Source organism: Bos indicus, chromosome 10 (assembly GCF_029378745.1).
Source record: "Bos indicus isolate NIAB-ARS_2022 breed Sahiwal x Tharparkar chromosome 10, NIAB-ARS_B.indTharparkar_mat_pri_1.0, whole genome shotgun sequence".
In the NCBI taxonomy this organism is placed as follows: Eukaryota; Metazoa; Chordata; class Mammalia; order Artiodactyla; family Bovidae; genus Bos; species Bos indicus.
This window is the reverse complement of record NC_091769.1, coordinates 16,975,442-16,985,797: the sequence shown is the minus strand read 5'-3', so window position 1 is coordinate 16,985,797 and position 10,356 is coordinate 16,975,442. Positions and strand designations below refer to the sequence as shown.

At 55.6% G+C, this 10,356-nt stretch overlaps 1 protein-coding gene across 12 annotated transcripts in view; it reads left to right on the top strand.

The window, feature by feature from the left end:
- Positions 1-2,569: 2,569 nt before the first annotated feature.
- The window catches only part of TLE3 (TLE family member 3, transcriptional corepressor), a 49,324-nt gene continuing 41,537 nt past the window's right edge, over positions 2,570-10,356 (top strand). For 4 of the 12 annotated variants that reach the window (XM_019967738.2, XM_070796998.1, XM_070796997.1 and 1 more), the window contains exons 1-4: positions 2,583-3,718; positions 4,297-4,397; positions 4,941-5,004; positions 5,946-5,990. In XM_019967738.2, the coding sequence (XP_019823297.2) occupies positions 3,695-3,718; positions 4,297-4,397; positions 4,941-5,004; positions 5,946-5,990 (234 nt within the window). In that variant the 5' untranslated portion in view covers positions 2,583-3,694. Of the gene's footprint in view, positions 3,719-4,296; positions 4,398-4,940; positions 5,005-5,945; positions 5,991-10,356 lie in introns of all 12 variants that reach the window. The other 8 variants (XM_070797003.1, XM_070796996.1, XM_070796993.1 and 5 more) reach the window with 4 other exon arrangements.

Sequence of the window (10,356 nt, the reverse complement as noted above, 5' to 3'; positions counted from 1 at the left end):
CCCAAATCGAGACCTGCTGCGGGATCCCGAGTTTATGGGGTTTTAAAACCCCCCTCCACTTTGATTAGCAGCTTCAAAGAGCTCCCTTTAAAGTTTGCCCCCTTCCTCGCCCCCACCTCCCCTTTTACGGGCCACCCCTCCCCCATCACTCCTCCTAGACCTCTGGACGACAACAGAACACACAATGCAAGTTTGAAAGAGGTGAGGATGGGTGTACTCTTTAGGCTTCCTCCTGAACGTGGGCCGTAGAAATTACCTGTTTAAGGCTTGCACAGGAGTCGGAGAACCGTAGAGTTTGGTTTTTTCCCCTTCTTTCTTTCTGCCCAGCCCCCCCTTCTTTTTTTCTTTTTTTGGTTTGTGTGTGTGTTTTTACCTTTTATTATTTAAATTGATACGTTTCATTACTAGGGAGAAAAATAAAATATTCCTTTGATACACAAAATCAAATTGATATTTAGCCTCTGCTTACTTTTTTATGCATGGCTCCTTTATACCACATGGTAGTGACAGATTGTTTGAGCTGGAAGGAAAAGCCATTCAAAGCTAATTAAGCAGCCATTCCAAGCACTATTTGCAAGCGGGAGGCTCAGAAGCCTCGGCATTTGTCAGCGCTCCCCCACCCCGCGTGGTTTTGACTGACAGCCTTGGTCGCCGACTGACAGGGCTCGGCAATTTAACCAATCAGTAACTGAGACTCTCATCAACCGTCTCTGATTGGTCTTCTGAGCCTCGCTAGGGGGCGGGGTCTGCGGCCCCCACGTGGGGGCAGGGGCGAGAAAGGGGCGGGGCGGGTGGGAAGCGGGTGCGCCCACCCGTGACGTAAGGGGGAGGGCAGAGAAGGGGGAGGGGGGAAGGAAGCTCCAAAGAGGAGCCATTTTGTGTCTAATGAATGCTGCGGCCAGATGCTCGCATCTGTCGAGCCGGGCTTCTCCCCACCCCCCTCTTCAGTGCGTGGCGCACACGATTTATGTTTTTATTTAGGAAAATAAATAAATGAAGAGAGGAGCGCGGTTCGGGACTGGCGGCCGGAGGGGACGCGGGGAGGCTCAACTCCGAGGCGGGCGCTCACGTGTAACTCCCAGCGCACCGGCCTCCGAGCGCCCGCTCGCTCTCAGCTCCTCATTAAAATGCAAAAGCGAACTCCAGCTCCTAATGAGGGGAAAATATAGATCCCGGGCCCGTCGCCGGCCCCCGGGTGCGTGCGGGTTCGCGGAGATGTTGGGGAGGGGGGCCCAAGTGGGCCCCCCGCCCGTAGGTGCCCCTGCGGCCCAGGGCGCGGCCCCCAGCCCCCCGACGCTCGAGGGCCGCGTCCCCCCGGCCCGTCTGCCCTGACGTAACCCCGAGCTCAGTAGATATAGGCTATGGGTTTGCGGGCAAACTGGCCCCCGGAGTCGAGTGGCCTGTGCGACCGCGCGGGGAGTCCCGGAGGCGCGGAGGTGGGGGTGGGAGAGGAGCGAACGGGGGCGGGTGAGCGTCTGCGCCTCCCGGGGCGTCGAGGCTGGCGGCCGAGACGCCCACAGGCTCGCACGCGCGCCCCTCTGCAGGCTTCCGCCGACGCCGTGACACTGCCGGGGGCAGGCTGAGAAAACCGGGTCGGAACTCGAAGCACCCGGGCTGGTGGGGTAAGGCCGCCACCGCATTCCCGACTCCGCTTCCCTGGCCTCGGCGCTCACTGGGTAGCTGCGGCGAAGGCGTAGCGGTCTACACCGAGAAAGAGTCCCCGAGTGGGGACAGCGCGAACTGTGCAGGGTGTCCGCGGACAGACGGGCCCTTCTATCTGCGCAGCCCGCCAAGCAAGAGTTCCTCCGACATGTCCTCGCGGGCAGCCGCCGCACATCAAAGACGCTGTTTATTTGGCTTTCCGTAAAGGACAAATGAACAAAGAAGAAAAGCTGGGGGCCGCGGGGGCGGGGGTGGGGGTGGGTGAGCAGAAGAAGGGGCAAAGAAAGGGACACTCTCAGTTCCCAGCAAAATTAAGGTGGGAGGCAACTTTGGGAGCCACCATTTTATCGGTCCTAAATCTTGTGAAGTGAAAACATTAAAGTGACAAAGTGATTCTGTTTGTTTTATAGTATCTAATTGGGCTGCTTTGCAGACCTAATGAGATTAGAGGGAGGAATCGTTCGCCGCCACTGCAGAATAAACTGATACATTGCTACCAGCCACAGGTTTTGAGGACTGTACAGCTTGTCTTTTTTTCTTTTGTTGTTATTCTGTCTTTCCTCTTTTCCCCTCCCGCCAAATGATTATTTACTAGTATATCGTGGGAAAAAAAAAAAAAAGAAGAAGAGGGGGGGAAAAAAACCCCAGCAGCCCTGGACTATAATATATATCTATTTATTATATGTCTTTCGGTTAATTCCTGATCTGAGGAGCGCTGTTTTTCACTCCCATGCGAAAGTCACCAGCGGGTAGGGCCTGATTGCTACTTTTCATGCATAGTTTTAGACACAAGAGGGCATTGTGACGTTGCGCCCGGCGGCGCCCAGTCGCAGGCCGAGTCCGGCTGCCCCACGTGGGGGCCCCGAGCTCCCATTGGCCAGCGCTGGGCGAAGCTGCCACATTATTTTGTTACTTTTCAGTCCCTATTTGGAACTGCTCTCGCGGCAGTTCAGACCTCGTGCTCGTCCCACTCGCCTGTCTGTGTGTGGTATCCGCAGGTTCGGGGTACTTTTTTGGTGTGTGTGTGTGTGTGTGTGTGTGTGTGTGTGTGTGTGTGTGTGTGTGCGTGCGCGCGCGCGTTGGGTGTGTGTTGGGGGTGGGGGGGAGTGTCGGGGCGCGGAGAGGAGAGCCGGGCCGAGGCGAAGGAAGGAAGCCGCAGAGCTCCCGGGTCTCGAGCTGCGTCTCCCCTCCAGCGCTCTTCTGCCTGCGCGCTCCGAGGCGGCGGTGGCGGCACCGAGCGCTCCTCGCTGGGGACTCGGCGCTCGAACTGGGAGCAGCGAGGACACCCTTGCGGCGGCTTCTAGTGCCTACTGGAGTTAGAATGCCAGGGCGGTTGATTCCCACCCACTGAACCCGGAGTTTCCTCCTCGGCCCTGGGAAGGGCTTGCAGTGGCGGCGGCGGCGGCGGCGGCGGCAGTAGCAGACGGAACAGCAGGCTTTCCTCTCCGAGGGGGGGCGTCGAAGCGCCAGCGCCGGGCTCCCGCCCTCACCCTCCGGCGCTCCTGCGGCCCCAAGCCGCCACCTCGGTGCCTGCCTCCTTCCTCTTCTCGCCGAGAGCCGCCCCTGGGATCGGACCCGTGCGCCCCGGATGCTGGGGCTGCCCTGGCGCGCCCCCACTCCCGGCGCGACGCGCTGAGTGAACCGGAGGGCGCCCGCGCTTGCCCCAAGAGGGGCCCCCAGAGTCGGGACCCCGCGCCGGACCCGCCGGGGAGACGACGATGTCCGCGCAGTCCCCGGCTCTGACGCGCTCCACGCAGCGGGGGGAAGGCGGCCGGCCGCAGCTCGCGGAGCCCTAGGTGCACAAAGCCCGCGCCCGCCGACGACTTTGCCGCCTGCTCCTCGGCTCTTTGTCTCCGCTTGGTGCGGGCGCCGGACTCTGGGATTTCGGTGCGAGATCGGGCTGGGGGGGCCGGGGGCGAGCTCTCGGTTTCCCGGCCGCCCCCCGCTCGGGTTTGGCTCCCCCCTCCCCCGCACCTCCCCGGCCCGGGCTCTCTGCGCTTCCACGCTCTCGGAATCACGACCCCTCCCTGCCATGTATCCGCAAGGCAGACATCCGGTGAGTAATTGCAACTCGGTTTATTTAAGCATCTATCGTGGCAGGGTAAACGAGGCAGTTTATCTGGCACCTCCATTTTGCTTGTTGCTACCTTTATGGTATGTGTGTGTGTGTGCGTGCGTGTGTGTGTGTGTGTGTGTGTGTGCGCGCGCGCGCGCGCGCTCACACAAAGGATGGGGATGGGGGGGCGCCGTAGAGAGAGGAGGTTAATTCCGCCCTAATGGCGTGAGGGGCTCCCAGTGTTCCTGGGGAACTGTTTGTTTTCATGCTGTCTCCCGCCCCCTCACCTAAGTCTCCCAACTCATTCGTTGTGTCTCCTCTGTCCCCGTCTTACTTGGGAATAGGAGCCCCTTCGTAAAAGGGATAGGAGCCCCGCGGCCGAGAGGGAGAGATTAGGGCGCCCCCCTCCCCGTCAGGGACCGGAGAAACTTGTTGGGAAGGTTCTGGGCTTTGTGGGAGGCCCCTTTGGCAGAGGTGGGGGCGGGGGGAGACCGGGGAAAGCCGCTGAGGGGCCTGGGCAGCTTGGAGCCGGGTCTGACGCCCCCGCCCCTCCCCTGTCTTGTCCTGGCCGGCTTCAGGCTCCCCATCAACCAGGGCAGCCAGGATTTAAATTCACGGTGGCTGAGTCTTGTGACAGGATCAAAGACGAATTCCAGTTCCTTCAAGCTCAATATCACAGGTAAGGCCTGTGGGGGCCGCCCCGGGGCTGGCAGGGCGGGGGCGTCCCCGCCGCGGCTCCTGCCACCACCCCTCGGGGACTGAGCGGGCTCTCGACCCCGGGGCGGCGGGGCAGCCCGGGCCTCCTCCTTTTGTTTCCCCTTTCCGAGCGCGGCGCCTTAACCCTTTGCTGCCGGCAGCCTCTCGGCTCCCCGTGCCGCTCCGGGGGTGAGGGAAGTTGAGGGATCCGGGCGCGAGCCGGCTCGCTCCGGGTTCTGGGGGTCTCGAGGGGTCGCGAGCCACCGTCAGGGTCCCGGCCCCCACCCCACCCCGAGCCCGGGATAAGTTCATTCGTTTGGCCGCGGGAAGTTTCAAGTTGTTACACTCCCCCTCCCTGTGTCGGGGACCCACGTCCCCCTCCGCCCGAGGCTGCGGGATGAGGGGAGTACCCCCGGGGGTGGGTGTCAGGAAAGTGGCCAAGTGGCTCTGAGACGCCCTAGGGGTTGGGGTCCCAGAGGAGGCTGTGCAGGCCCCAGGCCTGAGCCGGTTCCTCCTGCCCTCGTAGCCTCAAAGTGGAGTACGACAAGCTGGCGAACGAGAAGACGGAGATGCAGCGCCATTATGTGATGGTGAGAGGCGGCTGGGACTCGGCCAGGGTTGCGGGGGCCTGGGGAGCCCTGCCCAGCCTCCGCGGGGCGGCCCCCGCAGCGGGTGTAGTCCGGGTGTGCCATCCGACCCTTTTTCACCAGCCTCTGTCAGCCCGGGCCACTTGGAGGAGGGTGGGTGAGAGGAGAGGCAGAAAGAGAAACCCAACCCCTCTCCCTGTACACTACCTTTGTGCGCCTTTGATTTGTGTTCTGAAGGTTTCCCTGAGGGCTGGTTGTCCTGTCTCGGGGTTGGATAAAAGTCGTTCTTAGAGACCTCCTGGGAGTGTGTAGAAACTTCTCTGCTCTGCAGCCCTGGGATTTAGCCAGAGTGGGACATAAGACCTCTCCCCTTCCCTCTCTCTCCCCAGGGGTTCCTGAGAGTGGAGGAGCCTTTTGCCTCCACGCTCACTCAGGGATCACCCCACTGAGAATCTCATGGACCCTGGGGCAGTGTGTAGACGTGTCCTCCCTTTTCCCAGTGTCTCTTCCAGCAAGTTTTAATCTTCTGATGGTGAGGAGGGCACTGGAGGTCCATATGTGGGACTCCCTGCACTGCTGTCCACATAAGAGACCTTGGACACATTGCTAAAGAACTCTGATAGGGCAAGCGGCCCCAGTGTTCACAGGATTGATTCCCTGTTGAACCCGAACGTTGTATAAACAGGATATATGGCACAGGCAGGGCTGGTGGGAGGGAGGGCCCAACTCTTCTTACACATAGGGTATTATTGCACATAGGGTATTCTGTAAGATGAGAACAACACTCCTGAGTCCTTCATCTCTTCAGCCCCTTTGTTAGCTGGCTTTGGGGTTTGACTTAAACTTCTTTAGCAAATGTATCCTAAAAGTACCATTTGGCCAAAGCCGATTCTGGAACACAGATTTTGGTGTTGTGAGTTAACGGCAGTTCTTTTTACTTTTAGTACTACGAGATGTCCTACGGTTTGAACATTGAGATGCACAAACAGGTAAGTGCTTTAGGATATATATCTAATTACAGATCCAGCTCTTGACAGGCAGGGTCTGAGGCTTGGTTGAGTTCTCAGACATGTTGAGCTTTTAGCAATCCGAGCTTATGAAGTTTGTCCTGGTCTTGGATCTTGGTGGAGGGGTAAGGAGCAAAAGGCAAGTTGCCCGTTCAGCATCCGCTTTACAAACTCCTGTAACCCAGAGGTGGCTGGATGCTTTAATCTGTTTTAATGTAAAATTTACAAAAGGAAGGGCAGGAGGGTGTATGTGTGTGTGTGTTTGTATGTGCATGCGTGTGTGTGTGTGCGCATGTGCAAAAATGTGATGTTCTACCTTGATAAGATTAAACTTCAAGAGTCTTAAAAGCCAGGCTGAGCTGTCAAAATTTAAGGGAACAGGCTACCTACTGCTTAAAAATATAAATCCAGGATGAGTTACAGCCCCGTACCTTACGTATATGAGGCAACTTTCTCATCTCCATCGTAATGTAAAGGCTGCCTCGGTCATTCCCATTTTCCAGGGGGAAGCTGAGAGGTGAAGTAACAAGCCCAGGGGCAGCCTAGCTAGGACTTCTGAGATGGCTGGGGGTTGAGCTCAGCTTTGAAATCCTGAAGTCAAACCAGTTTAGCTGGTGTGTGATGGATATGTAAACTACTCTGTATCGTCACTCTTCTAATAACAGTATACCTCAAACTGGGCAAATACAAACACCTTTATCTCAGTGCATATCAGTAACTCTGTCCTGGGCACTGGGCAGGGCTGTGGGAGAGGCCTGTTTGTATATTTGTATTCCGAGGAGAGGCCGCCTATAGTTTGGCTTGGCCAGCGATTAGCGTTGACTTGGCATGGAGAAATGGCGCGGGCCGATGGTTCTTTTTAACAATTGGTGTTCTTGAAATCTCAGAAGGCTGTTGACTCATTCTAGCCTTTGGTGACCGTGACTTGAATGGATTTTCTGCTCTAAATGAACAGTGGTTTACAAGGTTTAAATTTTGCTCTTTAAGAGGGCAGGACCCAGGGCAGGTGAGAAGGGCAGGTGACCTCTGGAATGCTTGTAGATTCCTGCCTGCCCGCTCCAGTGGTTTCACAGAGAGCCTTTGGAATCCAGGTTCCTTCCCCTTTCTGGAGGGAACCCCAGTGTTGGGTGAAGGGCAGCCAGAAAGGGGCCTGATTTTGTTGAGGAATGTGGGGAGGCAGTCAGGGATTAGCTTTTTAGGGAGACACAGGAAAAGGCTACCAGGCTTTTACTTCTTGACCCACAAGAATCATAAACAGACACCAGTTTGTAAGTAAAGATGTTTGCTCCCGGGAGTATGGGCTAGAGACTGCCTAACTTGAAGTGGAACTGGCTGGATCCGACTGGTCCATTAAGAATGTGTGAAGTGAAACGGGGGTCCCAGGTGTTCGAGGACTTTGGGCTGTTATGCAAGATGCCACCGCCTCCCATTCTCCACCCCTCTTTTTTTGTCCTCAGTGCTTGGTATCTTGGGTGTGTTTAGAGAGGGTAATTGCACCCAGGTTTAAAATTTATAGCAGCCGTTCTTCTAAAAGCTTCGTAATTAAGGTGTAATATGTCGTTGCATGTTGAGGTCTGCATGGGTGGTGTTCCCTGTGTCTGTAAGTGGATGGTTCTTTGGCACAAAGAATCCACCTTGGCTGTTGGAGCGAAGCTGCTCCTGGAGTCCTGGGCCACTCTGAACCCAGGAAGAGTTATTCACCTTCCTAGTGCATTCAGTGGTGGGGTTTACATAAGAAGCAGCTGTGTGCATCTGGGGCTTCTGGCCCGTCCCCAGACCCTGGGTTCTTAGGAGGAGAATGCCTGAGGTTTGGCGACATGATCTCATTTAATCCTCTGAGCTGCCAGAGGGAGATAGATGTCTTCTTTGCCCCCTTTTTATAGGCGAGGATACCGAGGCTTTAGGGAAGCCAGGAGGGCAGAGGTGGGACTTAAACGTGGGCCTCTGGCTTCCAGACCGAGCACTTTACCTTGTTTGCCACTCACCTTTGCCTTGGAGCCTCAGCTCCCACTTGCTTCCCAGCAGGACTGTCTGTGCTCTGAGCACAGTGCCTTTGCTGGATTTACAGCAACCTCTGAGTTGGGTGAAATCGCCCTGTGGCTGTGTAGGAACAAAGAGGCAAGGAGGTGAAGAAACCCTGCACTAAGAAATGCAGTCCTGACCTCCTGAGGCTGGCCACCTCCCTAGGCTTGCTAGGGTTCTGCAGAAGAAAACCGGCCACTAATTGTAGTGTGGGTCTTGGGTGCATTTGGCGGATGGTGGTTAGGCCTGAGCAAACAAGTTTATCAGCTGACCTGTTTAGCGGTTGACTGGTGTTTTATCTGCACACACAATCAAGTGACTGGAGTGCTTGAATTATTCATGCAGTGTCCTGCCCTCTAGACTTGACTGTTCGTGTGATTACATCTGCCTGGAACAAACAGGCTGGATTCTTCATCTTGAAGCTCAGGGGTGGGGGTGGGGACTGTCTGTACTTTTATATAATAGATGATCTCCAGAGCTAGCACCTTGGGAAGTGTGGCAGCCCTCAGCCAGCTCACACACACATGCACACATACACACATGCGTGCACACACGCACCCCTCTTACCAACACCACCACATATTTTTTTTCAAAAGCCCTTCTTTGCTGGCTCAATGGGAAATGCCTGTTAGTTCGGAACCTCAGGTTCTGCCAGACGGGCCTGAGTATTGACAGAGGGCAGCTGATGAGGTACATGCAGCCAGTCTTTATTTTACTGAGAGGTTACACTTACTGTGGCTGGTTCCTTTCCTGGCCCTTTCTCTGTCTCCCTCTGTGTTCTTTCTCCAAGCTGTCGAATGAATCCCAGAGAACATAGTCGATGGTTTCTCCTCCCCTTCTCGGTTTCCCTCCCTAATTGTGGCAAAGCAGAGATTACAGAATCATGGGCCTGGCCTGAGATTTCAAGAGGTCACCCACCTCCTCCAAGCCTCTGCTTCTAGGCAGGATGTCAAGGGTGATTCAGCAAGGCCAGGGAGGTGATGATGGCTGGCCAGCTCATCAGTTCCCATCTTGTTCCCACAGAGGCTGACACTCTCCAGTGTCAGCCACAAATCACAAAGCCAGCGTAGAAACAGGCATTCCAGAGCGATTGTAGTGCATAGGGTTTGAGGCACTGATGCTCTGAAAAGCTGGGTCAGGCTGCCTCTTCACCCCTTGCTGGTGATCACTGAGGTTTTGGAAGAACACTGGAGGCCTATTGATTTGGGGAATGTGTCATGCCCCCACTTTCCCATCACCAAGCAGCCCTTCCTCTGACCTTCTGTTCTAACTGGGAGAGCCCTTTGGCCTCTACTGCACACCTTTCACGGTCCAGATGAAGGAACTAAGGCCCAGGCAGGGGGAGCTGAGGTTTCCAGATCCATCCAGTCCAGTAAGTTACCAGAGGAGCTGCTGTTGCCGCTTTTCCTCCCGACCCAGCTCTCTTAGCAAAACTCAAGAAATGGAGAGTGCTCGTGTATTAACTAATAGCACTCTGTGTCTTTAATTACCATTGCTGCTTTCTGCATTATTATCTCAGGAGGTTAAGGCTACAGACCTGGTGACACCGAAGTCCAAAGTCCCCCATTTCGGGTTGTATAACCATATCAGCTGAATCTCTCTGCCTGCCCAGGGTCCTCTTCTGAACCGCCAGCTATTTGCACAACTAATGATTCATTGCGCCTGGTAATAAACACAGTGTATAACTAGCAATCCCGGAGATAAGGTTCACAGGTAGGGAAAGGTGACAGAACCTGTGAGTCTTTCACCTGAGGATGGGCATGGCCATGGGGGTGGCCATGGACGTGGCTGAAAAGGAAGATGGAACATTTTCATTTATTACTTCCCCTCTCTGGGCCCTCACACCCACATAAAAAGGGGCTTGGGCTGGAAGATCTTCAGGTATAACATCTTGAAGTTCTGTGGCCACTGTAAAGGTGTGAGGAGCGAGAGGGGACCAGCAAGTGATGAAGTTACCAAAACCCTGCCCAGGAGTCGAGTCAGTCTGGGTAGGGAGAAGCTGGGACCCTCAAATTGAAGGGGATGTATTTCTTCATACTAGGGCAGTCCCTGTTTTTGTGGCATCTGAATTGAGCTAAGAAAAAATACCTTTGAGTATCATTTATTTTGGTCAGAATACCGGGATCCGGGAACCCCTCTAAAGCCTCAGTTTCCTTCTGGTGTTTTTGCCTTGTTGCTCTTCTCCAGAGCTGTCTCTGCTCTCATTCTCTTCGGCAGTGGAGGAGGGTATCTGCCTCACTCCACTTTGGGGTCCACCAAGTTGAAAGCTCCCTTCACCTTGTCCTGACCACCTAGGAAGAATCTGCCCCCTGGACCCTCAAGGCTG